Source organism: Molothrus aeneus, chromosome 20 (assembly GCF_037042795.1).
Source record: "Molothrus aeneus isolate 106 chromosome 20, BPBGC_Maene_1.0, whole genome shotgun sequence".
NCBI classification, from domain to species: Eukaryota; Metazoa; Chordata; class Aves; order Passeriformes; family Icteridae; genus Molothrus; species Molothrus aeneus.
Window position 1 is genome coordinate 9,627,131 of NC_089665.1, and position 26,198 is coordinate 9,653,328.

The 26,198-nt window shown below is 48.9% G+C and overlaps 4 protein-coding genes across 4 annotated transcripts; 3 read left to right on the top strand and 1 right to left on the bottom strand.

Moving 5' to 3' along the window:
- Positions 1-969, top strand: LOC136564973 (lysophosphatidic acid receptor 1-B-like). Its single transcript, XM_066563331.1, has one exon. It carries the CDS (start codon positions 1-3, stop codon positions 967-969), a length of 969 nt encoding a protein of 322 aa, XP_066419428.1.
- Positions 970-3,035: 2,066 nt separating this feature from the next.
- Positions 3,036-4,823, top strand: ZNHIT3 (zinc finger HIT-type containing 3). The gene is made up of 4 exons (XM_066563519.1): positions 3,036-3,140; positions 3,389-3,420; positions 3,518-3,667; positions 4,403-4,823. Exons 1-4 carry the CDS (start codon positions 3,061-3,063, stop codon positions 4,594-4,596), a joined length of 456 nt encoding a protein of 151 aa, XP_066419616.1. The 5' UTR covers positions 3,036-3,060; the 3' UTR covers positions 4,597-4,823.
- A 93-nt stretch (positions 4,824-4,916) lies between these two features.
- On the bottom strand, positions 4,917-21,631 carry MYO19 (myosin XIX). The gene is made up of 24 exons (XM_066563398.1): positions 21,541-21,631; positions 19,800-19,944; positions 19,367-19,515; positions 19,021-19,134; positions 18,170-18,302; positions 17,884-17,953; positions 17,406-17,508; positions 17,096-17,192; positions 16,568-16,644; positions 16,115-16,205; positions 14,622-14,793; positions 14,352-14,425; positions 14,137-14,258; positions 12,401-12,514; positions 11,860-12,036; positions 10,868-11,014; positions 10,544-10,651; positions 9,948-10,018; positions 9,477-9,586; positions 7,561-7,724; positions 6,869-6,998; positions 6,647-6,732; positions 6,079-6,366; positions 4,917-5,684 (listed from the first exon to the last, which is right to left on the bottom strand). Exons 1-24 carry the CDS (start codon positions 21,550-21,552, stop codon positions 5,556-5,558), a joined length of 2,883 nt encoding a protein of 960 aa, XP_066419495.1. The 5' UTR covers positions 21,553-21,631; the 3' UTR covers positions 4,917-5,555.
- Positions 21,632-22,811: 1,180 nt separating this feature from the next.
- PIGW (phosphatidylinositol glycan anchor biosynthesis class W) lies at positions 22,812-25,545 on the top strand. Its single transcript, XM_066563483.1, has 2 exons — positions 22,812-22,929; positions 23,408-25,545. The coding sequence occupies exon 2, from the start codon at positions 23,422-23,424 to the stop codon at positions 24,940-24,942; it is 1,521 nt and encodes a 506-aa protein (XP_066419580.1). The 5' UTR covers positions 22,812-22,929; positions 23,408-23,421; the 3' UTR covers positions 24,943-25,545.
- The last annotated feature ends 653 nt before the right edge of the window (positions 25,546-26,198 follow it).

Sequence of the window (26,198 nt, forward strand, 5' to 3'; positions counted from 1 at the left end):
ATGAATGGGTTCCTGAACTGCTCTGCCAACCACACCAAGATCTGGAGTCACTACTTGGTGCTGGCCCTGGGCATCCCCCAGCTGACCATCAACGTCGTCTCCATCATCTTCAACTGCACCGTCATCTTCACCCGCCTGGCCACCAGGGACCTGCACAAGCCCATCTCCATCCTCTTCTGCAACCTGGCTGTCTCTGACCTCTTCACCAGCTTCTCTGGCTTCTGGATTTCCATGCTGTTCATCACCAACCCCGACATCACCATCTTTGGCTCCCGGGACATGCTGGCTCCCTACTCCCTGTACACCACCTCCATCCTGTCCACCATCTACAACCTGGTGAGCATCGGCATCGAGCGCTACCTGGCCGTGGCCGAGAGCATGAGGACGAGGTTCAGGGTGGCCAGGAACCACTCCATCGCTGTGGTCTTCATCAACTGGGTCCTGGCCTTCTTCCTGGGCTGCCTGCCCCTGATGGGCTGGAGCTGCCTGCAGGCAGAGAGCAACGTCTCGGTGCTCTACAGCCCCTTCTGCGTCAACTACCTGGTGTTCATTGCCATGCCCAACGTGGCCGTGGCCTTCCTCGTGCCCCTCTTCACCTACCTGAGGATCATCATCATCCTGAGGAAGAGGAAGCTGAGGATGCAGGCGTGTGGCCAAGCCACGGGCACCTACAGGTCGGCAGAGACGCAGGTGGCCAGGACCAGCATCTCCATCTGGCTGCTGGCCCTGGTGTCCTACGCGCCATTCCTGGCCGGCGTCGTCTTTGACGCGGCCAACCAGCGCTGCCACGGCGAGCTGTACCCCGGGGTGTACATCTTCAGGAACTGCACGGCCATGCTGATCACCCTCACCTGCCTGGGCAACCCCTTGCTCTACACGCTGAGGCTCCGGGCGCTGGGGGCCCGGCTGAAGGCGCCGCGCGGCCTCTGGGCCTCGCGCGTGAGGGCCTGCGCCGTCGGCCACGTCTGACCAAACCTACCCACCCCATCCCAGGGTGATGTATTGTGATAAATGAGGAATGTCGTGGTGGACTCTCACAATTAACAGACAAATAGCATGTGTGTAGGTTGAGAAAAGTTGTAGAGATTTATAGTTGTGTTGTGCGCGGCCTCTGGGCCTTGCACGTGAGGGCCTGTGCCACCATCGGCCACGTCTGACCCATCCATCCCATCCCAGGGTGATGTATTGTGATAAATGAGTAATGCAATGATTGACTGTCACAATTAATAGACAAATATCATGTGTATGGGTTGAGAAAAGTTGTAGAGATTTATAGTTGTGCTGTACACCCTCACAAGGTGTACAGGTGGTTGTCAAGGGACAGCCGGGAGGGCCAGCTTATCACTGTGGTGACATCTGAGCTCCAGTCAGGATTTGAGACATCTCCACCACTGGACAGTGAAGAAGGGGTTGATGGGCAGAATTTTGGGAAGAGCTAAAGGGTTAAAAAGGGTTAGAAAGGAAAAAACCTCCATTGTGAGGGAGCTGAGCACATGGTGGGGAAAATCTTTTGCTCCCAGCGCCAGTAACCTTTTTTCTTTCTTCAGTCTTCTGTTGTATTTTTGGTAAGGTTTAATAAACCTTCCTAAACTATGAAAAGTGAGTAGCTATTTCTCACATTATGATGCTTGTGTCCCCAGCTGTGTGTTCTGTTAATGCTGGATATTGTATTTGTGCCTTCAGTGCTGGTTCTGAGAGCAAAGGTGGGGAGAAGAAGCAGCACGGAGTTTGTTATCAGGGGCTGCACTCACTGCTCTAAAAGCAGCACTCCTCCACATTCTGCTGCACTGTGTTGTCCGGGCACTGACAGAGCAGAACAGAGTGTTCCTTTCCTTTTCAGTTGGTTTAGCTGGCTGAGGCAGAGTTTTCCCTGGACTGTTTTTATTTCTTTCCCTTTTCTTGGAGCTGTTCGAACCTGCTCTGGTCTGGGACCTGGGGAGCACCAAGAGCTTGCACTTTGTGACCTCAGGGCTACTCTGGGCAGCAGCCTTTCCCAGTGCCACAGGGACTGATAACAGAGTGTGAAAAGTGCATATGGTATGGCTCCACGGAGATATTTACTATATGTATTTTGTTGTATTGATTCGTAGTGCTGTGTTAGCATTTTAATAGGATGGTAAATGTAGTTTTGTAGTTAAAAGGTAACTTTTGTAGTTTAAATAGGAACTATGTAAGTGGGATATTTTTTTAAGAAAGGAATGAGGTACTCACACCAGATAGCAGCCACAGGACACCTCAGTCTTTCAGAGAAAAAGAATTTATTGCCCCATTATCAGAAGAAGCTGACTTCTTCCCAGAAGGAGGTACCCAGACTGTCAGTAACTCTTTGTTTCTATTGCCTCATATTGTCCTAATCCAAATTGTCCAAATTATTATTACTCTAATTGTATTACTATTTTTATAACCATTTTATTGCTATTAAACTTTTAAAATTTTAAAAACAAGTGATTGGTGTTTTTCACGTGACATCAGCTCACGCTTCTGGCTCTGCACTGCTGAGCTGCTGCTCTGTGGTATTTCATCAACGCACAGCAATAAAATCCCATGGAAATCCACACAGTGAGATGTTCTCACATTCATCACACACAATCCCACCCACTTGGAGTTTTCAGGGACTTCTTTCCAGTTTCTTTGCTTTGTTGTTGTTTCCTCACCTTTATATCTATCTATATTCCTCTCTAACTCTCTATATTTCTCTGTTTATTTTATATATATATATATAAATAAATATAAAAATATAAATTTTTAATTTAGTTATCTACTTATTTATTTATTTTCTATTAATATATATTATATATGCCCATATCTATACCTCTACCCCTATCTCGATATATACATCTGTCTCTCCACTCCTCCTTTTTCCCCCATACACAGCGCTCTCTCTATATATTTTTATATCCATTTATCTCTCTATTTTTATCTATTTATAGAAATATCTCGATAAAACGCCCGGCCTACGGCTGCGCTCGGCGGTCGATTAAGCACGTCCTGCCTGGCGGCGCTCGATTGGCAGCCCTGGCCGGTGGAGCGGAAGCGGAAGTGGAAGCGGCGAGAGCGGCCATGAGGGCACCGGGGCCGTGCGCGGAGTGCGGGGCGGGGGCTGCGGCCCGGTACCGCTGTCCGCGCTGCGGCACCGCCTAGTGAGCGAGGGACTGGTTGGGGGAGCGGGAGGCACGGGCCGGTACCGCTCAGTGAGCGAGGGATGGGCTGGGGGGAGCGGGAGGCACGGCCCGGTGCCGCTCAGTGAGCGAGGGATGGGCTGGGGGGAGTGCGGGGCACGGCCCGGTGCCGCTCAGTGAGCGAGGGACGGACGGGGGCACGGCGGTACCGCGGGCTGAGGGTGCGGCTGGCGGTCCCGGGCTCGTTTCTCACGCCGTTCTCCCCGCAGCTGCTCCGTGCCGTGCTGCCGGACCCACCGCGGTGAGTGCGGGCCGGGCTAACCGGGGCTCACCGGGGTTAACCGGGGCTCACCGGGGCTAACCGGGGCTCACCGGGGCTAACGCGGCTCTGTCCGCAGAGCGCTGCGCGCCCGGTGCCCGGCGGGAGGAGGAAGCGGCCGGGCCCGGATCCCCCCCTGCCCCCGCAGGCAGCCCCGGGGCCCCGGAGGACATCCTGGGCGAGGAGGAGGAGCAGGACCGCGTCCCGCCGCAGAAACTGCAGCTCCTGGGTAACAAATCCTGCTCCTGGCAAATATTGAAATAAATACTGGATGTTGTGTGTGGGAAAGTGATGCTGTGTTCATCTCCTTTTGTATTAACCCCCTTTAAGTTGTGTGGTAAATGCAGTTTTTAGGCTCTAACCTAATATAAAAATAGAAACGATGTGATGTGAGATACTTTTAGTAACTAGCCCAAAGAATGGAAAAGATGATCAAGAAATTCTTCACATTATCCTCTCTGGATGGAGATAACAAACAGACACCATGAGTCCAAGAGAAGAATTATTGCCTCCTTATCAGGAAAGCTCAGACGTGGAGGAACCAACAAAATTGATTTACAAGATGGGGGGGGAAGCTGAAATTGAGCAGAAACACCCTAGTTTGTAATCAATGTTTGAATAATGTATGAGATATATAATTATGCAATAAGCTATTGCATTTAAGGGGTAATCCTTTGTTAGCAAGGGGTGCTTTGGGACAGAGTGGGAGTCTGTAATTCTCTGCTTTTTATTGTCCTAACTTTGATTGTCCAAATTCTGATTGTCCTAATTTCCCTCACTGTTTTCCCTCCCTCTTAAGCTTCTAACACTTTAACACCAGTGCCTGGCGTTTTCCAGGGAGCTGAGCTTTCCCTGAGAGCACTGTGCCAGTTTCCCTGACAGTTGCTGTGTCCCCGGGAAGGTTTGCTGGCCCCAACTCGGCTGTAACTCGGCTGTAACTCTGTTTGTTCCCTCCCTGCCGCAGGGGAATCGGCGGAGCTGCGGGATTTGCTGCGGAACCCCCACCTGCGGCAGCTGCTGCTGGCGCTGGAGCAGGCTCGGGACAAAAGCTCCCTCCTGAGGCGGCTGATGCAGGAGCCGCTGTTCCTGGAGTTCGCCGACTGCTGCCTGGGCATCGTGGAGCCTCCCGAGGAGAAGGAGAACGTCCTCCCCGAGTGAGCTTTGCTGCTGGGGGAGTGGGGATGTTTCCTTTGTCCTGGAGATTTTTGTTTGGTGAGGTTTGGGTGCACTCTGCTCTGTGCCTGTGAATGTCAGTGCAGAGCTGTGCTGGGACTTTTATTTTTTACATCCTGGGGGTGGAACTTGGTACTCTGTGGAATTCTTGGGCAGCCACAGGAAATGTTGCTTCACAGTGACAATATTAAATATATCTGCATTGATTTTAATCCATGAGTACTCTGAAATGTTTTGTTTGGTACTCTGTAAAGTAGTCTGAAATGTTTTTGTTTGCTGAAGGTTGTTGGGAAGGGTCAGACACCTTGACAAGGCATTGAGCAGTTTATTTTAAATGACATACACAGAGCAGCTGAACATTTTCAAGATCCACGAGCAACAAAGGGAGGGTTCAGAGCACCCCTGGGCAGGGTGGTGCTGTCTGGGGAGCTCTGCACACACCTGGCAGCTCTGAGAGCTCACTGATTTCGGTTCTGTAGATAAAAGCAAGAGCCCAGCCTTGCTTTTCCCTGAGACATCTGCCCCTGGTGCTGCAGCTGGCTGCTCCTCACCCCCCTGGGGACACTGGTGCTCAGTCAGGACGGTTGCAGGAATCAGGAATATTTATTGGCATTATTATTTGCTCGCTCTGCCTGCTGCAGGCAGTCCAGTTCAAGTATTCATTGCTTCAAGCACCTGATCTGTTGGAATTGATTTGTTCCCATAGTGTTGATATTTCCTGTAATGTGGGGGGGGAGCAGGAGCTGCCCCCACCCACAGTAAATGTAATTTAATGTTATTCTAAGGTTATTATAATGTGCATGATGAGGTGTGTCCCTCTCCCTCACGCTGTAAGTACAAGGCAGCGCTGTGGAAGCTCTGAGGTAGCAGCAGGAGTGGACACTGAGCGATTTGGAAGCAGCAGCTTGCAGAGAGCCCCCCTGGAGGCCAAGGCCAGGGCAGGGCTATGTGGGCAGGAGCTCCTGTCTGTCCAGCAGGATCTGGTTGAGGCCCGTGGTGGAAAACGCCTCCGTGTGGGGGCTGACGTTGGCAAAGTGCAGGGGGGACCTCCTGCAGTGGAACTTGACAGGGCCCTGCAGGGACAAGAGGGGGAGAGTTCAGCCAGATGTGCAGCTGATTTTGTTACTCACATTTAGCTCTGGAGTGTGTGACCCACTGGGGACAGAGGAGCTCCTCCTCCAGAGGAGTCCTCACAAATGGACTGAAGAGAAATGGTCACTACAGAAATGGCAGCATTGAACTGGACTGAGATCAGGTCCCACTCTGGAGGTTGGAGTGCTCAGCACTGCCCTTGCAGCAGCTGTGGCAGTTTCTGCACACAGAATTCGATGCCAACACAAAAATGTTCCCCCCCCCAGGCCCGAAGGTGATTTGTAAATGCAGTTTCTGAGGGAAGGCAGTGCCAGGCAGTGGGAGATGCCACCCCAGCCTGTTCCCAAGCTGCAGACAGGAGGGAGGGGTGGGTACCTGTGGGAGGGCTCTGATGGAGGCGATGCCACAGCCCAGGTGTCCCCTGGGGCTCTCCTGCAGCCCCCTGAGGCAGCCCAGCAGCGCCAGCGCCCGCCGGGGCCCCGTGGCACTGCCAGGGGCTGCAGCCAGCACCAGCCCCAGGGGCCAGAGCTGCACAGCTGCCTGCAGGGCCCACGCTGTGCCCAGGGAACGGGCAGCTCCGGGGGCCAGGGCAGCTCCGGGGGCTGGCAGCTCCTCTCCTTCCCCCTCGTCCAGCTCTGCTGCTGCCAGCGCGGCTGCTTTTGCCTGAAAGACACAACAGCAACAGCAATTCTCAAATGTCCTGGGCACGACTCAGGACTGCAGAGCTGAGTCTGGAAGGACAGCACACCCCAGTTTCCAGGCAGGTAAGGAATGAGTTTATTCTACAGGTTGAGCCAGAAGCAGCTCTACAGGACTGGCATCTGCTCTTCAGCTGGAGAAGTTTTCTGGAGCACTGGGTTTGCAGTTCTCAGAGCTGTTACTCTTTCTCAGACCCCAAGAAGCCTCAGGCTCCTTTCAGTGCTGTCCTGTGGCCCAGACTCACCTTCCACCTCCTCCAGCCCCGCTGGATGGCGCGGGCAGCCCTGCGCAGCCTCTGGAAGCGACTCTTGGCCAGCCAGGAGCGAACAGCTGGGGATGCAATGAGAGACACCTGAGTGCTCAGAATCCCTGGGGGATGGCACTTGGCCACTCGTGCCACTGTAATGCCCCAGAGTGACTGGAAATGTGCCTTGCTCTGTTATTTCAGCCCCACCCCACAAGTCACCTGCTTGGATGAGAGTTGCAGAGCGTTTCTCCTTTGCTGTTTTCTTCTCTTTAAATCTTCTCCAGCAGCACTGGATGCAAAATGCCTTCTCATTTAACACCTCTGCTCTCCTGGCTTCCAGGAGCTCCAGCTGCAGTGGGGAACAGGAGCCTGGAGTTAGGGATGGAATTGTGCTCACAGCTCTTCCCTCTTTTACAGCCTCTTGGTGTTTGCCCAGGGGACCACAGCCTCATTCCAGTGTCCTGTGACTGCTGGATTGGGCTTGGGAAGTGACAGCACCTCCTTGGTGCTTTTCAGGTAACATGGAAATGAAAATGGAAGTTCTTGGGGAGGAAGGTGGAGCCAGCAGCAGCAGGTTCATACCCAGCTCCACTGAAGGGGCTGCAAGCTTGGCAGGAGTGCCTTTGACTCCTTCCCCTCTTTCCCAGCCAAATCTGTCCTGTGGAGCTGAGGAAAGCTGCCACCTTTGCTGGAATTCTGACACAAGTGCAGCTCCTTGTCCAACACAGAGGCCATTACCCAAAGTGCTCTGCAGAGCTGGATTCTCATGGGTGCTTGATTGAGTTTAATAATTGGATGGAAAATGCCCAGTTCTGGTCACACTGGCTTGGCAGGAGTTTTGCCTCTGTCTGTGCTAGAATAGCCCTGAGACAGGAGCACTCCAGAGGCATCAGCCAAGGAACAGCACTTACCAGGGAATTGGCCAGGAACACTTTGGTTTTGCCACAGAACACTGAGGGGATTCCTGCTCCATCCCCTGCTGCCTGAGCAGGGCTTTGTCCCCTGAGAGCATCCTGGAGGATCTCCAGAACAGCAGCACGTGGTGCTTTGTCATCACCCATCGCTGCAGTCTCACCTGGAAGTGAAACATTGAGGAGAAGGCACCACAACATCTGGAATTGGGGTCAGGGCATTGTCTTTGCACTGAGATTTCTTGGTCACTTAATGGGAAACACCTGCAGCAAGGGGGGATGGCTGAGATCCTGCTGTGTTTAAGGCTAAAATGTGACAGCACAAATTGCACCCGGTGCCAGCAAGCAGCAAACCAGTGTGGGGTGTTTAAACTGGGCTGTGCCTGGGTGCTGCCTTCTCATCTGTCATCACCTGTGTTCTCCATAGGTAAAACTCATTTGGGGCAGATCTAGGCTGAACCAGGGAGGGCTTAGGTGTTCTCCCACTCCAAACATCCCACATGGAAGCAGGAGAAAGCAGCAGCAATGCCATTAGGAATAGACTGAGCAGCTCAGTGCTAAGAAAATCCCATTCAATACTCAAAACTCAAAGCTGTGGGAGCAAAGAACAAAAGGCAGGGAATTGTAGCCTTGATGTACTGAAAAGTGCAGGAAGGGGAAGCAAATTCTACACAATTGTGCAGCTGTCACAGGGCACTGGGAGCAGCTATGGGGTCCTGTACTGAGCAGGAATTTATGGCAGCAATTACAGGTTATTAAAGCCATTTCTGGGACACAGTGCACAATTTTTTACATTACAAACAGCTCAGCCAGATGAATCTCTTTGGAAATAGAGACCAACTTAATTCAGACCTGGAACAAGAGATTGTTGCAGGAGTTCCTGCACGCACAGGGCTGGATGGGTTTTGCATTATTCCATCCTGGATACTGTTTGCTTTTCTGCTATAAATATTTCTAAGGAGATGAGAGCATTTTAAGGTCCTGGAAACAAATAGAAGCAATTCTTGCTTACAGGAAGACATCTGGTGGCTCTGATGGTGTTCATGGGGCTGGGCTGATAAGGGAACCAAAAGCTTATCCCTGTGTTTGGGCAATTGTTTTGCTTTGTTTGCAGCTTATTACCCCCTCAAGATAAAAAGGACTAAAAACCCATCACAAAGAAGCTTTGCAGTTAATGGGTTTGTAATTGAAGGGGAAAGATCCACTGTGTGAGTAATTTTCCAGCCTGCACTTCCTTGCTTCACCCCATTTCCACAGGGTGAACAGATATCCACCAATTTTTACTCATCTGAACAGGCTGGTCCTGCTTCCCACAGCTGCTGCTCGTTGAACTGACCCACTGGGTGAAGAGGGGATTCATTTGGGGCACAGAAAGGGGCTGCAATAACCTTTAATATTAAATGTAACCACCTGATGAGCTCCTCCTTTCAGGAGCTCATAGCAAAGGCATTACCTGTGGGCTGGGTTGTGTTTGTTAAAGTCCATCCTCACTCTTGCTTAGAAAAAGAGAAGAGAGCAAAAGGTGCAAGAAGCAGCAGAGTCCAGGTAAGCTGGAAGGTCAGTGATTCAGCAAGGAAACAAGGAGGGGGGGAAAGAAAGGAAGGAGAAGGAAAATAAAGCAAAAGGTAAGTGGCTTTCAAGTCTACTAAAGAATCAACTCCAAATCAAATTATATTGGGTGAGGGGAACCCCAGACACCACTGAAACTGTGACTGTTCCACCCAGGAGGAACACAGAAAACCAGCAGTGAGGGGTAAGATTTTAAAGGTTAAACAAATTAGAAACTCAGGTTGGTGATAGGTTAAAGAAATATTTTAGAATAGTGGTGAATACAGTAATTACCTGATCTGTGTGATACCAAATGGGTGCAGTGACAATTTTACTTGATGGCAGAGGGATCACCTGAAGAAACTTACCTTTTTTCTCAGCAGGATGAGAGTTGCTTTTATCCCACACTCTTTTTTTGCTGGAGCCCCAGGATTTCCTCAGCAGTTCGTAGCGCTCAGTGAAACTTTGGAAAGGGATCCTGGGAGACAAAATGTGCAGTGAATTCCAGGCAAGAACCATTACTGTAAATAACTGATCCTTTTTGCTGAATGGTAATAACTCAGCCTATGAAGGGGGAAAATTCCAGAATGGCTTTGTGGATCCAGTGCATGGGATGCAAACAGACTGATGCCTGAATGGTCAAACAGGCCAGAAAGTACAGAACTTGTGAAGAAATTCAGATTTCCCAGTAACAGCAGCAAAGCCAGGACAGGAATTGTGCTTGCATATTGCTGATGGTGCAAAATATTTGGGTTTCCTGCTTATAAGCTCTTCTGAATAACTAAATTCCACTAAAAGCTGTAGAAATGTATTAGAAATGCTGAAGAGGCTGGACTTACCTGACTGGGAAACCTGCTGCACTGATGGTGATGGCTTCCACTATCCCACAGGCCTGGAGCTGGCTGAGAACCTGAGGCACAAATTGAGATGGTTTAGGCAAAGCTGACTTTTGTGGAAGCTGCTCCTTGTGTGCCCTGTCCTGGGCATCCACAGCCAGTGTTGGTATTTCCAGGCTCAGTGCTGGCATTTCCATGCTCAGCAGATTCCATGGGTGTTTAAAGCCTCCCTGCCCATCAGATGAGGTTCTCTAGTTACAGCTTTAGCATCTGCTGCTCTGCCCCCAAAGCTTCTCAGCTTCCTGGACTCCAGGAAGGAGCAGTTTTCTTTTGAAGGTGTTTGTGTGCCCAGGGCTGCTGTTAGGAGGGCTGGGAGGGCAGCACCCCAAATCAATCACCCCAGCCACAAGCAAGGTGCAGCTGGGAGAGCTGCTGTGCTTGGGAGCTGTTTTGGACAAGCACCTCAGTGACCCTGGAAGGGTGCTTATCTCAGAGGAGAAAGAGCTGCTTCAAAAGGTGCTGTGCAAAAAGCTTTGCAAGTCACTCAAGGTCCTAAGGAAGCCAGTGCAGAGCCCTGGGGAAGGCTCTGCAGGAGTTACCTCTTCTCTCCTGAAAGTCATGGCCTTGCAGTCAGCATTGGGCTTGATGCAGCGGATGTAATGGGGGGTGGTTCTGCTCAAAATCTCCATCAGATGCTCCAGGGAGCTCTGCAGGAACAAACACAGGGCTCAGCAGGGCTCCTCCTCCTCAGGGATCTCCCAGCCACCCCATGGAGCTGCTCTGGGCAAGGATGGCTTTACAGACTCAGTGTTAGAGCACTTCTACAGAGCACAGAATCCACTCTGTGGATGCATTTCATCAAACTGTTGATGGTAAATCCAGCAAGTTTCCAAAATTACAGCAGAAACCTGAATAGGATGTACCTTGAACTTGGACACCACTGTAACAACAGCTGCTCTGTTCTGGGTTTTGGTGTTATTTTGGTTCTTTTCTGTCACAGGAAATAATTTTTGAAGCAAAGGATCCTTTGAGTTCTGCAAAACGTGGACCAGCTCTGGTGGAACAGCATCCTGCAAGCAGACAGACCTGTCAGTACCTGGGCCTGGCAGGCACCTGTATCTCTGAAAACAACTAAGAATTCCACATTTAGAGATAGAACAGTATTTCTGATGCCAGATCTGATGTGACCACAGCTGCAGTTTCAAATCTGATGATGTGCATTCATTCACAGTCAGATTTAGGAACAGAAAACAATGTTTGGCTGAACATTCAGCAAATCCAGGCAAATGTACAACTGCTCCCATCACTGCTCTTGTTACACAGCCTGAGCGAGCTCCAGCTCTCAGGAGTGGTTTAATCCCTGAAGGACAGACTGCAGCAGGCATTAGAAATATTCCTTTGAATTAAGAGATGGAGTTTTATTGCTAAATAAATAATAACACTTGCCATAATTGCTGGGGGTATCAGAGCTGAGAAGGGACCCTGCTCTCTGCAGACTATTTCACATTTCACTTATTCCCTGATGGCCAAAATTTGAGTATTTTGAGCACTTTCAGCAGTTAAGCCCAGCTCTTGTTTCTCATAAATTTATCTGAATTTTTTGGGGAATTAAGTGCTGTATTTGTAGTTATAAAAATGCCCTGATGCCATTAACAATTGTGCATCCCCCAGGAATGGAAGAAGCCCTGATATGGTGATGGTTCACTTCAACCCCAGCTCAAGGGTGTAACAAAGCATCTGCTGGTGCCAGTGGTGGTTCAGAGATCCCACCAAGGACATCACCCAGTTTCACATGGCCTGAAGGATTTATTTGCAGCAAGGTATGTCCAAAAGTATATTTGTTTGATTTAAATCACTTTAGGCCTATAGGATAATTTTAAGATTTTTTTAAACAGCTCTTTCTGCAAACACCTACCTTATTTTTCTCCACCATTGCTGCCAGCTGATAGCAGACTTTGCCAGCATAATGGGAAATGATGAAGTTGGGCATCTTACTAAATTTATCTCGACTTAAACACTGATTACTGGACAAGGCTTTCTCAATCCTGGTCTGGAACAGGTCAGTGTTGGAGGCTCTGTTCAGGCGACACTCCTGCAAGGACACACAGCTGCAGCATCTCTTGTTTGGCACAAAGAACTGACTCTAAAGCTACAACAGTTAACATACAAATGCTAGCAATTTTACCTTTAGAGCTGCTTTGAGTATGCAAGGCCTGAAATATTGGGGAGGAAAGAAGTAATTGAGGCTTCATATTTGAATCAGAATATCCAGGATCAGAGGGAAAAAGACAGCTCAGAACAGGAGGAAGCACTGGCATGATTTTGTGAAAGTGAAGCCCTGCAGAAATTTTATAGCTGACAGGTTTTCTATTAATTTACTGTTTGTGTTTTCTTTGGTGGCAAGGGACAAAGGCAGGAACCTAGGCCCAAAAATGAGGGGTTGAGATCACACTTACCTCATTCAGCAAGGAAAAAATGCTGAGAGGATTTCCCTCTATCAGGTCAAGGCAGTTCTGGTTATCCTGGTAGTTTATGAATGACCACTGCAGGCCCTCAGCTGCATATTCTTCCTGAAGGAAGAGGGAAGGGGTTATTCTGCAGCAGAGGGCACCAGAGCTCAGAGCTCTGTGCCTTGGGCAGCTGATCCAGGTCCTGTTTGAGGAGTTAATCCCAGCTCAGCTCCAGGTCAACACCAAGCTTGAGAATAAAAACAACCCAGATGAGCATATCCTCCCCCAGGTAGCTTTTGGGTGTGGATCAGAACCTGCTGGAACAATTTATCTGAGGATTTGGGAACCCCATGGATTTATCAGAGCTGCAAGGCTGCTTTAGAGAGCAAACAAAGGCCACAGTCACACAAAGCCTCTCCTGGCTGTGCTGAGATTTTCCCTGAAGGACAAGGAAACAAGCAGAACTCCTTCCTTGGACTGGGACACAGCCCCAGCCCAACCTTTGTGTGCCAGGCTTTACTGCCTGAGCTCCATTTAAAGCAAAGCCTGATCTGAAAGGAAGTGCAGGGAGATACTGGTTGGAATAATTGGTACAATATTTATGCTGAATTACAGGACAAACTGTCAGCAGTGTTTAACAAGCACAAGCTCTGGGCAGTTATTTCAAAAGCCTCCTGCCAAAAGCTTGCTCAGCACAGCCACTAATGGCATTTAAGTGGTTTGGGGGACAGCCAGATCCAGAGGTAAGAGGGCAGGCAGTGAGTGGGAGGGGTGCTATAAACAGAGGTCATGGAGCCATTTCAAGCAAAGCAATTGTGTGCCTGAACTTGCTTTCCATCTTCCTTGACCATTAATCCCTGGCATGCTGACCAGGGCAGGCAGGGAAAGCAGCCTGGCAATAGCAAAGCACAAATGGCAGTCAAAGAAATACTTAACTCCTGAATAAATTGACAAAAGCCTGCTGTGAGGCAGGAGGTGCCAGCACGCTGCTGCCATCAAGAAAATCATTTCCCTGATTCCAGTTACTGGCAAAGAGCATTTTGGTAATGGATCTGCAGTGGGGAGGGGCAGAGCAGCAGCCCTGGCAGGGACTCTGCACCTTGCAGGGCACTCAGATGAGAGCTGGAATTAGCAGTGTGTGACCACTGAGGGACTGCACAGCGCAAAAAAACCTTTTCTGCTGTGAAACAACAGCATTTGTGTCCCTCCTTACTCAGGGATAAAGCTGGAGCACACGGGGCTTTGTTCTAAAGGCACCAGCATGGCTGGGGTCAGGGAGCTGTGCCCCTGGGGGAGGAGGCCTCCACAGGTCCCACGTGCTCAGGTGTGGGTGACAGGGGTGACAGGGGTCTGGTGGGCTCTGCCTTCACACCAAGCTCAGCCCAGAAGCTCCACTCTTTAGGGACTTTATGCTTCATGGATGAGAGCAGAAACTTCCAAGAGAATCTCAATTCAAGCTGCACTTAGCCCAAGAATTTAGCCTCAAATGTTCAGCTCTTTGAGGAGAAGCAAGTAGAGATCCAGTGGGGCTGGGAACAGATTTCCAGTCCCCAGGAGACAGAGCTGGGTCATTCCACCTGCCCCACACTCCCCTCTTTTACACTGCTCCCTCCCACTGCTTTCTGTGCCATTCCTGACTGAAGGCTCCATCTGACCACGGGCACAGCAATGCAATTGAAGTGACAAAAAGATGCTGTTTTAAATCAGATATTGAAGAGCTGATCTTCAGTTTGGGGTATTACCTGCTGTGCCTTCAGGTAGTGGGCTACAAAGTGCTGCTGCAGTTTCTCATTGGCATAGTTAATGCAGAGCTGCTCCAAGTTGTTTTCAGGGAAGGCTTCAAACCCATAAACATCCAACAAACCTGGAAGCAATGTGGGAGGACAGGGAGCTTTAGTTTAGGAGCAGCTTGCAGGGCTGCTGGCCCCTGAGTTAAAGCAGGGTGGGGTATCCATACCTATGAAGCTGGTCCACACTGAGGGATCTGTGTAGATGTTTTCATTTATGACCAAAACCAGCCACTCAAACAACCTGCAGACAGCAACAGTGGGATTAGCTGGAAGCTGCTTGCTTGCAATAATCAGAATTGTTTCTTTTACTGCTGTTTCCATCAGTGTCACTTGGAAGGAAGAGGAATTTCTGATGTGCTGCCATGAAACAGCAGCAAGTGAATCCCTCTGGCCTCCCCATTCCCTCCCAAAAATCACCTGGATGAGGCCATCCTTACCTGGCATAGATGACTTTGGCCAGGCAGTCCCTCCTGGTCTCACACTCGGCTCTGGAGCAGGGCTTCTTGAACACCTGCTGCTGTTTCCCAGCAGTGATTGTTCGAATCCTTAAAGATTCCAGGAGTTCCTCAATGGGAATCTGGAGCAGCTCCCCCGTGGTCTTCACAAACTCTTGTTCAGGAGAACAAACAGTGCAAGGTTACCTGCTGTGTTCATACCTCTGAAGGCAAGGAAGGTCTAGAGATTGTTAGGAAAATGCCACTTCCATCAGCTCTCCAAATTAAATGTGGATTTTGGATCTTTCTACCCAAACTTGGGAGTAAGTTTTGCAAAACTCTTAATTTGGATGCAGAGTGCCCCTAGAATTCTGAGTCCTCTCTTTAAAATGAATACCAGCAAAAGCTGAAGTTTGCCACACTGAATTTGACTTTTCTCTCTAGGTGTGTCTTTGTTACTTCTTCACCTTTTTTGAGCAGGGACCTCAAAATCCAGACAGACAAATCAAACAGTCATAACCAGGAAAAAAGCAGGGATTTGGGGATAGAAAGGAAGTGTAGAAGAATGAGTATTTGCTGACAAAGCATTTAAGATCTTTCTCAGCTGAGCTGCACTCAAAATTATTTGAATATTAAGTGGCTTGAGTTCAGAGCATGTGAAATTGTAGCAGAAACCTTCCCTATTCAGGGCAGCTTTATCTCTGAAGGAAATCCAGATCCACAAGCCTCCTGAAGATAGGCAGAACAACCTCTACTTCTGCTGCAATTTAACAGGTTTGTTGTCACTGCCTTTTGGTCTTTATCATGAAAACTTCCAAGCTTTCATATGAAAAGCCCTGCTCTCCCTCTGGGTCAGATTTCTGCCAGCCCTGTGATGGCAGAGTAAGATTACAGACAAGAGCCACAGTTCTGCCAATAATCCTCCTGAAATCACTGGGTAATGCTGCAGTTGCCCTGACCTGTCAGGGTAGGATATTATCTCTCAGGGCAGGGGAGCATTAGGTTTTTGTTTGTTCACAAAAATCACACCTAAATTTTGGGTTTCTCACAGCCTTGATGTCTCCTATCAGCAGGAGAGTTATTGTTCAAATTCTTTTCTTTAATAAGGAATTCTTTCTGAATTAAATGAATAAATTAAATTAATTTAAATTAAACAAAATTGATTTAATAATTTAAAATGCAATAAATTCAATACGGTTTAAACAAATTTATTAATTTTCAAAATTAAGTTATTAATAAAGTAATTAGACTTATTAGTAGTTAAAAGGAATTAATAATGAATAATAATAATAGTAAAAATTACTCAAGTGAAAATTTGGTAGATTTAATAAATTTTAAGAAATGTTAATAATGAAATAAATATAATAAGTAAATCTAAATTAACTAACTAAATAAAGGAAAGAATTCTCTCCATTCTTTCCCTTCTCTAATCCTTTCCCTTGGGCATCTGCACTGAGCTAACAAGGCTCTGGAGCATGGCATGGTTGTTGCCTCACCTTTGGTTTTGTCTTCCAGCTCACAAGGCTGAGATTCATCCAGTGGGCTGGAGAATTGAACATTCCCGAGGTGCAGAAGGCCTGATAACACCTGCAATGCAATCAGGGAGGTTTTCAGGACAGCTCCCCCCAAGGCAGGCTCCCCTGAGCTCTCCTTTAGCCTGGGACAGGCCAGCTCCTGCGCATTCCTGCACAGAAGGCAGCAAACAGATTCCAGACTTCTGTGTGTTTCCCTAATGCTGCGGTTCCTGAAGGCAGAATGAAATTCAGAGGTGCAGCCTTTTAGCTCTGGTCTAACCTTTGGCTGTGCAGCCTGGTGTGGGGCTGAGGGCTCTCCAGTGAGGAGCAGCAGCTCTGCCCAGGGACAGGGATTTATCCCAGCAGCAATCCCACCCTGGGAACACATTCCCAACACCCTCAGCAGCCTCCTGCTGTCCCTGCTGGGTGGCTGACCTTGAAAATGTTGCTCTGCGTGGCACGGCCGATGCCCAGGTGGAACATGGCCCCTCTGGTCACCTCGAAGCAGTCCTCTGAAAAGCCAAACAGTGCTCTTGAACAAGCCAAGCACACAAACAGGGGCAAGCAGAACATCTCAGCACATCCAATCCAGCTGGAATGGTCAGTGCAGAGCAGGGGAAGCTCTTTGGGTAAATCCCACACACAAGCTGCAGAACAAACCCACTGGTTTTTTCTGTCAGGTGAAGCACATGCAAAGACAAGAGAGTTTCTACACAAAGCCACAAAGATGCAAATTTGCCAGGCCAGAACCAGCTGGTTTAAGCCAGGTGACTGATTTTAAGCTTCAAGACTTAATAGTGCCAAGTGAAACTTAGAAAGAGCCCCATTAATGCAGGTGGCTTTGCAAAACATCTGCTGTTGGCTGAGCAGAGGGTGGAACAGGGTGTATTTCTGCCTGCCTCCCTTTAAAGTTCCAGCCATTATTAATGGATTGATTAATTAGTTAGTGAGGCTAATCTTTACCATCTAAGTTTCTTTCAGAATTTGGCAGCCAGCGGTACTCAGCCCCTTCTGGAAGGTTCCACTCCAGCCTCTCCTCTGCAGTAGCACCTTTTGTGATCTGGAGGCAGAAAACAAGGTAAAAATTGAATTCTGCCTTTGGTGTTTACAGCTCCCAGACAGTGAAGAATAACGTGCTGGGAAGGATGATTTAATTTGGAAGCCTGGGAGACAGGGAGACTGGTAATTATTAAAAGTTGCAACTGTGCTAAATCTGGTGATTCCATCCCTGCTGTGTGCCAGAAATACCCAGCAAAATTAACTGCAGGCAAACCTGATAAAAAATATGGAAGTTTCTTTCGTTGGGGGCCTGATAGGCAACTCTTGTTTTCTCCAGAAGGAAAGTCTGGATGGAAGCACCAGTCAGATGATGGAATCTGGAGAGGGAAAAAGAGCAAAGATTTCAACAAAACCTCTTCACAGAATCCAAGAGGGGTTGTGCTGTTCTGAGACCAACTGACTGAATACTTTGCAGTTCACCTTCAGTTTTGTTCATATTTTATTCAGAGTTCTTAGCTACATCTCTGTTTTTCCATTGCTCTCTTTTAGAGACCTTTAGGGTGAAAGCTTGCAGGGGAAAAAAAAAAAACCCAGAAAGGAAAATAATACCAGTTTAAGCTGCCAGCAAACTAAAATACGCTCTAAAGACATACAGTATTCTATGGCAGATTTCAGAGATAAGCTTTAAAGGAACAAGATGATAAAGATTTAAAGGACCAAGACAAGAGGTAAGGTTTTCCAGTGATTCTTACCTGTCCAGCTGGAGCTGGATGTATTTCCCAAACCTGCTGCTGTTGCTGTTCCGCAGGGTGCAGGCGTTCCCTGTGAAATTGCCAGTGGCAGACACAGAACAGTCAGAGTGGTCCCACTCTGCCAGGCAGCACACACAGGTGTTTGGGGTGCTCTGTGAACAGCTCCACTATTTGAAGAGTTTGTTTTTAAGGAGAGGACCAAGAGATAGCTTAGACTCGTGTGGGAACAAGGGAAATTCCTACAGTGGCCATTACTTTAGTTTGCTGCTAAAAAAGCCACATTTACCAAATGCTTCCATGACAGGGTTGGAATCCAGCACTCTCTTCTCTATCCTCTCCACAGTTTCGTTGCCTTTTGGGGAGATAACTGAGGCAGCCACAGAGGCATAGAACTTCATAAGGCAGCGAGAGGTCCAGGTCTGCAAGGGAGAGATGTGACAGAAGCTCTTTAACATCTTCTCAGTTATGGCAGTGGAGCACTGCTGCCTTCTGGAAACACAGTGTGCAGGTGGAGGGGAGGCTAAAGAGAGGAACTGTCATGTTTGGAGCTCTGGTCCAGTGGGAGCTCTGTGCCACAGACACACATTTCAGTGCTGCTGCAGTGGGAGTGCTCCATGGAGGTGTCACCATCTGGAGGCTCAGCCAGGATGAACAGCTACTGCCATGGGATGGAGTGAATGTGAATGGATTTTGAGTCATTACATTCAGCAAAGCTTCTTGTTCTGGGGCTTTAAAATACCCTCAGCATGGTCCTAGCAGGGATGGAGCATCACAGGAGGGCCAGGGCAGGAGCTGAACCCACTGCTCCCAGTGTGTACAGAGGGTTTGCTGAGCTCCCTGACAGACCAGGCTGAGGCATGGACTCAGGTGCAATTCCTGCTGAATGATTCAAACCCAGCCCTCCAGAAGTGACAGATGTCACCTGAAGAGCTGCTATATTAAGCAGAGTGTGTTTAGCTGCAGCAATCACTTAATGCTTCACACACATTTCAAGAGAGTCGTGCTGGGCAGATTGGCTACGTGCTGTGTCAGAGGGGTTTTAATTCATCTTTGCTCATTCACTGCACTACTCTGCACTACAAATCACTGGCAGAGCTCAAAACTTGAGAGCAATGTCACAGAAAAACATTTCCTTACCTTCCCAGCACCACTTTCTCCACTCACAATGATGGACTGGTTCACGGGGTCCATCTGCTTTTGGACATTCCTGTAGGTTTGCTCAGCCACTGCAAAGATGTGAGGTTTTAAATCCTGGTAGTGAAAGAGAATGTTCATCTTTAAGAGTACAGTAACCACACAGTTCAACACCAATGGATAGCAATGGTCATCTCACATTCACCTGAAAACAGCACTGCTCTTTTAACAGAACTAATATTTCACAAGAAATGGGGTTTATCCTGTGGGAGTATTTTCTCAGATAAATTTGGAGCAGTTTGACACCTGGGCTCTGCAGAAGGACAGTGATCTCACACACAAGGGTTACCTGAGGACAAAGTGCAACGTGGTATTCCCTCATGAGCTCAGGTGAGTAGAGGCAGGAGAAAGGCTGGAAAGGATTTAAAGCCACCAGGCTGCAGCCAGCATTTGTGTAGAACAGGTGGACTCTGTATCTTGCTTGAAGACATTTCAGAACTGAAAAGCAACACCTTCTGTCAGCATCTTTTGCAAAGTGTGTTTGACCCTTGCTGTGCCTGTTTGTAAGAAGAGTCTCAGGTGTGTTCCCTGTCAGGTTTAATAGGGAATGAGGTGACCAAGAGAGTGCTGCAGGTGTAATGTACACTGCTGTAGGTGTAATATACACAACTGTAGGTGTAATATACACAACTCCTATGCTGATGGTGTTAATGCAGTGAGCAGGAGCTGGCAGTGGCCAGCAGGGAAGGGATCCCCTCAGCAGACACTCCCTGGCTGCTCACCTGTCCTGGTTGTCACTGGGTTCACCTTGGTGAGGTCATCAAAAAGATGCAGTTTCTCTTCATCACCGAGGAAGGCTCTGACTTCTTCTTCAAATGATTCACTGAGGTCATTCTGGATGAGGGAATCTTCCCTTTGGCCATTTTCCTGCAGGGGATGTCAGGTCAGCACCAGTGAAAGGTGAAGAGCTGGACTTTCACCTCATCCCCTACTCCAGCTCTTCTGCTGCTTCCATGTCACTGAATTTCAGTCTCAGCAGGGGCCAGACCCCAGGATGTGAGAACTACTCCTCCTCCCAGCTGCCCTCCTCCTGCTCTGATGTTAGAAAAGGGTTCTGGCTGTGAGCAAAGGCACTCAGAGAACGTGGCCTTGGGCTCACACTGCAGCTCTGCACACACACACACACACACACACACACACACACATCATGCTCTTGCAACTGGCTCATTTCTCAGCCTCTGCATGTCATGCATTTGATCCAAGCAATGCCCTGGGCTCAGGGAGGCAGGAAGGGCTGGCTGCAGGTACAGCTGGAAGCTCCTGCAAGCTGAAATAAATGCAGCTTTCCTAGCAGAGGCTCTCATTTTCAGGGTGAAAGCTGCAGAGTGCATACATCACAGCCAGGGCACAGGAATTGTGCTGGGAGAGGAGCTGCCCTGCCTTAGCTGAAGTTTTGTCCCCTTTGGATCACTTAAAATATTCAAATCTCAGCCTCTGGGCTCCCGTGTCCTTGAAAACATTATTTGGAAGGGCACACTTGTTGTATGTAATGGAAAACCAGCCAGAAGAGAGATTCCAGGACCTGTTTGCTGTTGCTGGGGAAAGGAGAGGCTAGAAGAGAAAATGAAGAATGGAAAAGATGCCAGTCCTGATTTCTGCACTCTGTACACTCCTCTTGTTATCTCCTTCTCTTTGACGGAAAGTTCTCTAAACTATCCCTGCTCACCTGTACCACAAGCTAACCCATGGACAGCATCACCTTGTTTATACAGAAAATGCTAAATTTAGTCAGCAGCATTCCCACTATGTGAGCTGAGCTCATTAATATAGGGGAAATGCACTGCAAACCCCACTTAGCATGTTCCTAAAAAAAACCAAAAAAGCTACTCATTTAGGAGCATTTTTATCTTTTGCAGACAGCATAAATACTTCATTTCCAGTGATATAGAATTTTACACAGTAAGGGGGAAAAAAGCTTAGCAACGTAGTAAAGCCCTGCTATCCAAGTGATTTCTGTTATTCTCCTCTGAATGAGCATTAAGCAGCTTGCTGCTGTCAGAGAACAGACACCACAATTAGGAAACACTGCATGGGCTGAGGAGTTTCTGCCCATTCCCCTTTCCCCCCGTGCCCCTGTGTCACACCAGGCAAGTTAAACCCACTGTGAGACTGCAAGGCCTGAGGAAGGGCTTGGTTCTGCTGCTCTGCTCAGCCAAAAGTAAAACAATATTTGACAATAAATCCCAACTCTCGCGTCCATTCAGCTTCCTGAACAAACACCCTTAGGATGTGCTTGCTGCCTGCATCAACACCTGCCCTGTTAGAGCCCAGGGCACCACAAAAATCACTGCCTGGTGTCTCTAATTCAGCTCAAACCCACAGTAAATAGGGCCAGTCAATTAATGAAGCAGGGGTGAATATTTATTAGTAGTTACCTAATCTTGACTGTGTGGAAATAAGCCAAGAATTCTCTCCTGGCAGTAACATTTAATTAGCACACACAATTCCTGCTTTTCTTTTTACCTGCTTTGGCATCTTGTCCAGGCCTGTGGACGGGAACACTGGAGAGGGCCTTTACTTTAGGGTACTTCATTCAAATCACACTGGAGAATGCTCAAATAAAGAAAACAAAAAGGAGTTTAGATAAAGATAGCTCTGGGCATGTCATTCTCCAGTGGGTTCCACGAGCAAATCCCAAAGACTTCAGACAGGATTACTGATCCCAGTGGAGCACAAGTAACACTGGAGCTGGAAATCCTACCCAGAGTGACGGCCACGTGCTGCTGCCCTGCAAATAAAGATTTTTTGGAGGGAATTGTGTATCTTGCCTTCCATCAGGACTAAAATGCTTTGCTTTTCTTTAATAAAGCAAGTTTTATTGGTGATAAACTTCAACTACTTGTTAAATTCCTCCTGTTTGGAGAAACAGGGCAGATCTGAGGGTCTGAGAGTGCCAGAGAAGCCAGAGCTTTGAGAAGGGGAGTGACTCGGAGAAGTTTGTGTTGTCCCCTTCCTGTTTCCTCTGAAAATCTCTGGGAGCCAACCCAAGGTGAGTCAGACCCTTTGAATTTCTGTGATAAACGCTGAGGTTCCAGTCACACCGCCAGGAAGAATTCTGTCCTTCCTGCAGCTGAGCCTGCCATTACTTCTATTCCTTTTCTATTCTAATTCTATTCTATTCCATTCTAATTCTATTCTAATTTCGTTCTATTATACTCTAACAGTTTTAATTCTATTCTAATTCCATTCTATTCCATTCCTATTCAGTTCCTCTTCCATTGTTATTCCATCCCTAATTTCCTTCCTAACCCGGCGTGGAAACACCACTTGGAGTCAGTTCGGAGCGCGGGGCGCGATCCCATGCCCAAAGCCCTGTCAGACCCATCCCTGCAGAGCCTTTTGTGCCGGCAGATGCCGGGGGACACAGAGGACACGCGGGGGACACAGAGGACACACCGGGGACACACCGGGGACACGCGGGGACCCGGGCGGGCCGTGGCAGCTCCCGGGCGGGCGGGACCCCAGGGTGGCGGCCGCGGTGTCCCCTCAGGGCCGGGGCTGAGGCGGTACCGGGCAGGACGGGAGGGCAGGGCCGGCTCGGGACTTACCGCGGGCGGCAGCGGGGCCGGAGCGGAGCCGGGGCCGGGAGCGGAGCGGGGCGGGCGGGCGGGCCGGGGAGGCGGAACCGGGGAGGGGCTCGGGCGCTGCGGAAGCGGCGAAAGTGCGGGCGGGGAACGCGGCCCGGCTTTACTGAGCCCGGCTCCACCCCGGCCCCGCTTTACCCGGGCCCCGCTTCACCAGGCCCGGCTTTACCGCGGCCGCCTGTGCCGCCCTCACGGCCCCGGCCCGGCCCGGAGCGGCCGCGGGCCCCGCCGGCTCCGGCCCCTCAGCGCCATCTGTGCCCCGCTCCCGGTAAGCAGAACCCCTGGTTAATTCACGCTTTTTCCACCCCGCAGGGTCCTCCTGCTGTAAAAAGGCACCTGAGGGCTGCAGCTGCTGCTGGTACTGACCAGGCAGCACAAAGTTGTGTAGGATCACGTTTTTACATATCTGTGCACCATAGAGGATGTGGCAAAGTGTGTTCTACAGAGCAGTAAGGTAATTCACCATGTGAATGTTCAGCGGAGGATTTGATGTTTTAGAGATCTCCCTCAGAAATGTACAAAGCATCTTCTTGGAACGCATCAGGATGAAAAATGCTGGAGCTTCCTCAAGCCTGTGCCTGTCCTTGGCTTCCCAGGCCAGCTCCAGTGCTGCTCTGTGTTCTTTAAATTGAAAAGCAACTCAGTAACTTCTGAAATCAATGTTGTTTTAATGAACTAATTCATTTTTAAGGAGTTCAGAGACGCGTTTCACAAAGCTACCTCAAGTTCACGTTTTGTGTTTTCAGAGGAAGGAAGAAGAATGTCCCAAAAACAGCTGAAAGAAGCCTTTATCAGCAATCTGAACGGAACGAGTTTGCTGGAAATTTCTGCAGGCTTGTCCCTTCCTCCGCTGTGCCTGCTGTGCAGAGGGCTCCTCCTGATCCTGTACTACCTGCACCATGGAAAACCTGTAAGCTCAAGGAAGTACAGCCTGCTGCTGGACTTCCTGGTGCTGGTGTCTCCTCTCGTGTTCTCCTGCACTGTCTTGTCTCCAATCATCTTTTTGATACCAGTTGTCCTTGCTGCCTTCTGTGCCGGAATATTTTCCAAAATATACAGCCAGACAAAACGGGAGGCCAGAGCGCCCTTTGGGCAAATTGTAAAAGAATTCCAGAAGGCACGCTTGGACCCCGAGTGCATTCCAGCAATAACTGTGTTCCGTGTTTATGTCAACGTGCTGACATCCATCAGCATTTTGGCCGTGGATTTCCCGCAGTACCCCCGGCGATACGCCAAGGCCGAGACCTATGGCACCGGAGCCATGGATTTGGGGGTGGGAGCCTTCATCTTTGGAAATGCTCTTGTTTGCCCTGAGGTTCGCCAGAAGCCTCACGGGACTCAGCCCAGGTTCTCCAGTCTGGCCAGGCAGGTGTTTTCTGTGTGGCCGCTGATTGCCCTCGGCGTGGGGCGGCTGCTGAGCGTCAAATCCATCGAGTACCACGAGCACACCTCGGAGTACGGCGTGCACTGGAACTTCTTCTTCACCTTGGCGCTGGTGAGACTTGCAGCCTCTCTGCTTTTAGCCATATTCCCCAAACACAAGGCTTGGCTCGTGGCTCTGGCTGTGGCTGTGCTCTACCAGCTGCTCCTCAGCACGACCTCTCTGAAGATGTTCATCCTGCACGGGAGCGACGGCCGGGGCTCCCGGCTTGGCTTCCTCGATGCCAACCGGGAAGGGCTGTTTTCCCTCTTTGGCTACCTGGCCATCTACCTGGCGAGCGTGCAGGTGGGGCTGTGGCTGCTGCAGCGCAGGAGCTCGGTCAGGGGCTGGCTGGAAGCCCTCGGGGGGCTGGTCCTGGCCATGCTGGTGCTGTGGGTGCTGCTGCAGCTGTGCCAGGCGTGCACGGAGCCCGTGTCCCGCCGCACGGCCAACCTGCCCTTCTGCACCTGGGTGCTCGCCCACTGCCTGCTGCTGCTGGGCTTCTTTGTGCTCACTGACCTCAGCCTGGTGTTCACAAAGCTGCTGGTCAAGGGCTCCAGTGTGCCCTGCTGCTGGAAGGTTGTGCAGCCCCCTGATTCCAGGGAAAAGCAAGGAATGGAGGCCGAGCGGGTGGGAAGGCAGGACAAGCTGTCACAGCTATGCCTGATTAGTGCTATTAACAAAAATCAATTACTGTTTTTCTTGCTAGCGAATGTCATGACTGGTGCTGTGAACATTCTGATAGACACAATCCACAGCAAGGCTGCCTTTACATTATGCATACTGCACTTGTACATGTTTTTTAACTGTTTAATTATGTATATATTGCACGCCAGAAATATAGTATTAAAGTTTTGGTGATTCCACTTTGGCTGAGTGGACTAGCTGGACTCTGTTTGCTGTAGTTGAATGATGGTATTTAATGGAAAAACTGGTATTTTTCCTGGATGTGTTGCAATAATTTATAATTTAAAAGCAGAGCTTTTTATTATGTAGTGTTGATTGCTCTTTAATTGTTCATTTTACCAAATTATACAGCTGATGATCTTACCTGTTGGGAGTTGTTGCACATTATCCTGAAAACTTAGGTGTGGAGATTGCTGAATATCCCTGCTGCTTCTGAGCCTAAATTGTATTTACAGTTAGTGAACTGTGCTCATACCCAAGGAATTAGATAACAAGGTAGAGCAGAAACCAGATGAAAAGTAAGATGAGGAATGATTATATGGAGAGAGAGGCCTAGCTGTGTCAAGGTTTACCTAGTTAGGGCCCTTGCATAAATAATAGATAAGAATAATTCTTTATATAAAATGTATTGAATAAGTGGATACTTGAAAATGTTTTGGCCCCAGTCCTGCAGAGACTTATGCATGTGCTTGACTTTGATGGTAGTAATTGTGGAATGTTAATCATATACTGAAACCTAAATTAGCCTTTGAATTAAAGCTAAATTTTACTTCCGTCCCCACTGATGAATATAAATGAAGACCTGAGATAAAGTGTGATGCTCTGAAGGATAAACTCAACTGCAGATGAATTCATAAAGCAGTTGTTGGAGGTTGTGGTGCAGATAATAAGAGCAACACTTCATAAGAAAGTACAAAGATACCAAACGAATTCAGCTCCAACCTGCAGATCAGCACACTGAATACTGTATTTTGCCAGCTGAGATGTCTGCAAGGGGGGACATTTGATATCAGTTTTTATTAGCAAACAAACATGGTGCAGATGGAAAGAAGTGCAGTGCAACTGGGTCAGGGGTCTGGCAATGGCTTGAGAAGGGAACTGCTCAGTTTGTCAGTCTTCCTTTCAAGGCCAGAGCAGAACACCCTCTGTGTTCCCTTTCCTGACTGTGACAGTTCTTCCTGACCTCATAAAGTCGTTGGGAAGAGAAATACACTTAAAGATTGTGAGGAATTCTATAATGGGATATAAATACTTTAGGAGTAGAATACCAATGGTAGTTGATGATAGATGCCCAGTGTCAGTGGAGTTACAGCAGTACACATGGGCCATATTTCATATTTCTCCTTGTCTATCACACGTGATGAATCATCAAACCTTTGGAGAATAAGCCTCTAAATCAGATTCCTTAAGACAGACGTGCTGTGGAAGAG

Excerpts from the sequence above, each read along its gene's own strand:
- LOC136564973 (XM_066563331.1), top strand. The coding sequence starts at position 1 with ATGAATGGGTTCCTGAACTGCTCTGCCAACCACACCAAGATCTGGAGT.
- ZNHIT3 (XM_066563519.1), top strand. The coding sequence starts at position 3,061 with ATGAGGGCACCGGGGCCGTGCGCGGAGTGCGGGGCGGGGGCTGCGGCC. Across the intron at positions 3,421-3,517 it reads GTGCTGCCGGACCCACCGCG|AGCGCTGCGCGCCCGGTGCC; the intron begins GTGAGTGCGGGC and ends CTCTGTCCGCAG. Across the intron at positions 3,668-4,402 it reads GCAGAAACTGCAGCTCCTGG|GGGAATCGGCGGAGCTGCGG; the intron begins GTAACAAATCCT and ends TCCCTGCCGCAG.
- MYO19 (XM_066563398.1), bottom strand. Across the intron at positions 19,516-19,799 it reads CCCAGTGACAACCAGGACAG|TTCTGAAATGTCTTCAAGCA; the intron begins GTGAGCAGCCAG and ends GTTGCTTTTCAG. Across the intron at positions 10,652-10,867 it reads CAGTGGTGTCCAAGTTCAAG|AGCTCCCTGGAGCATCTGAT; the intron begins GTACATCCTATT and ends TTGTTCCTGCAG.
- PIGW (XM_066563483.1), top strand. The coding sequence starts at position 23,422 with ATGTCCCAAAAACAGCTGAAAGAAGCCTTTATCAGCAATCTGAACGGA.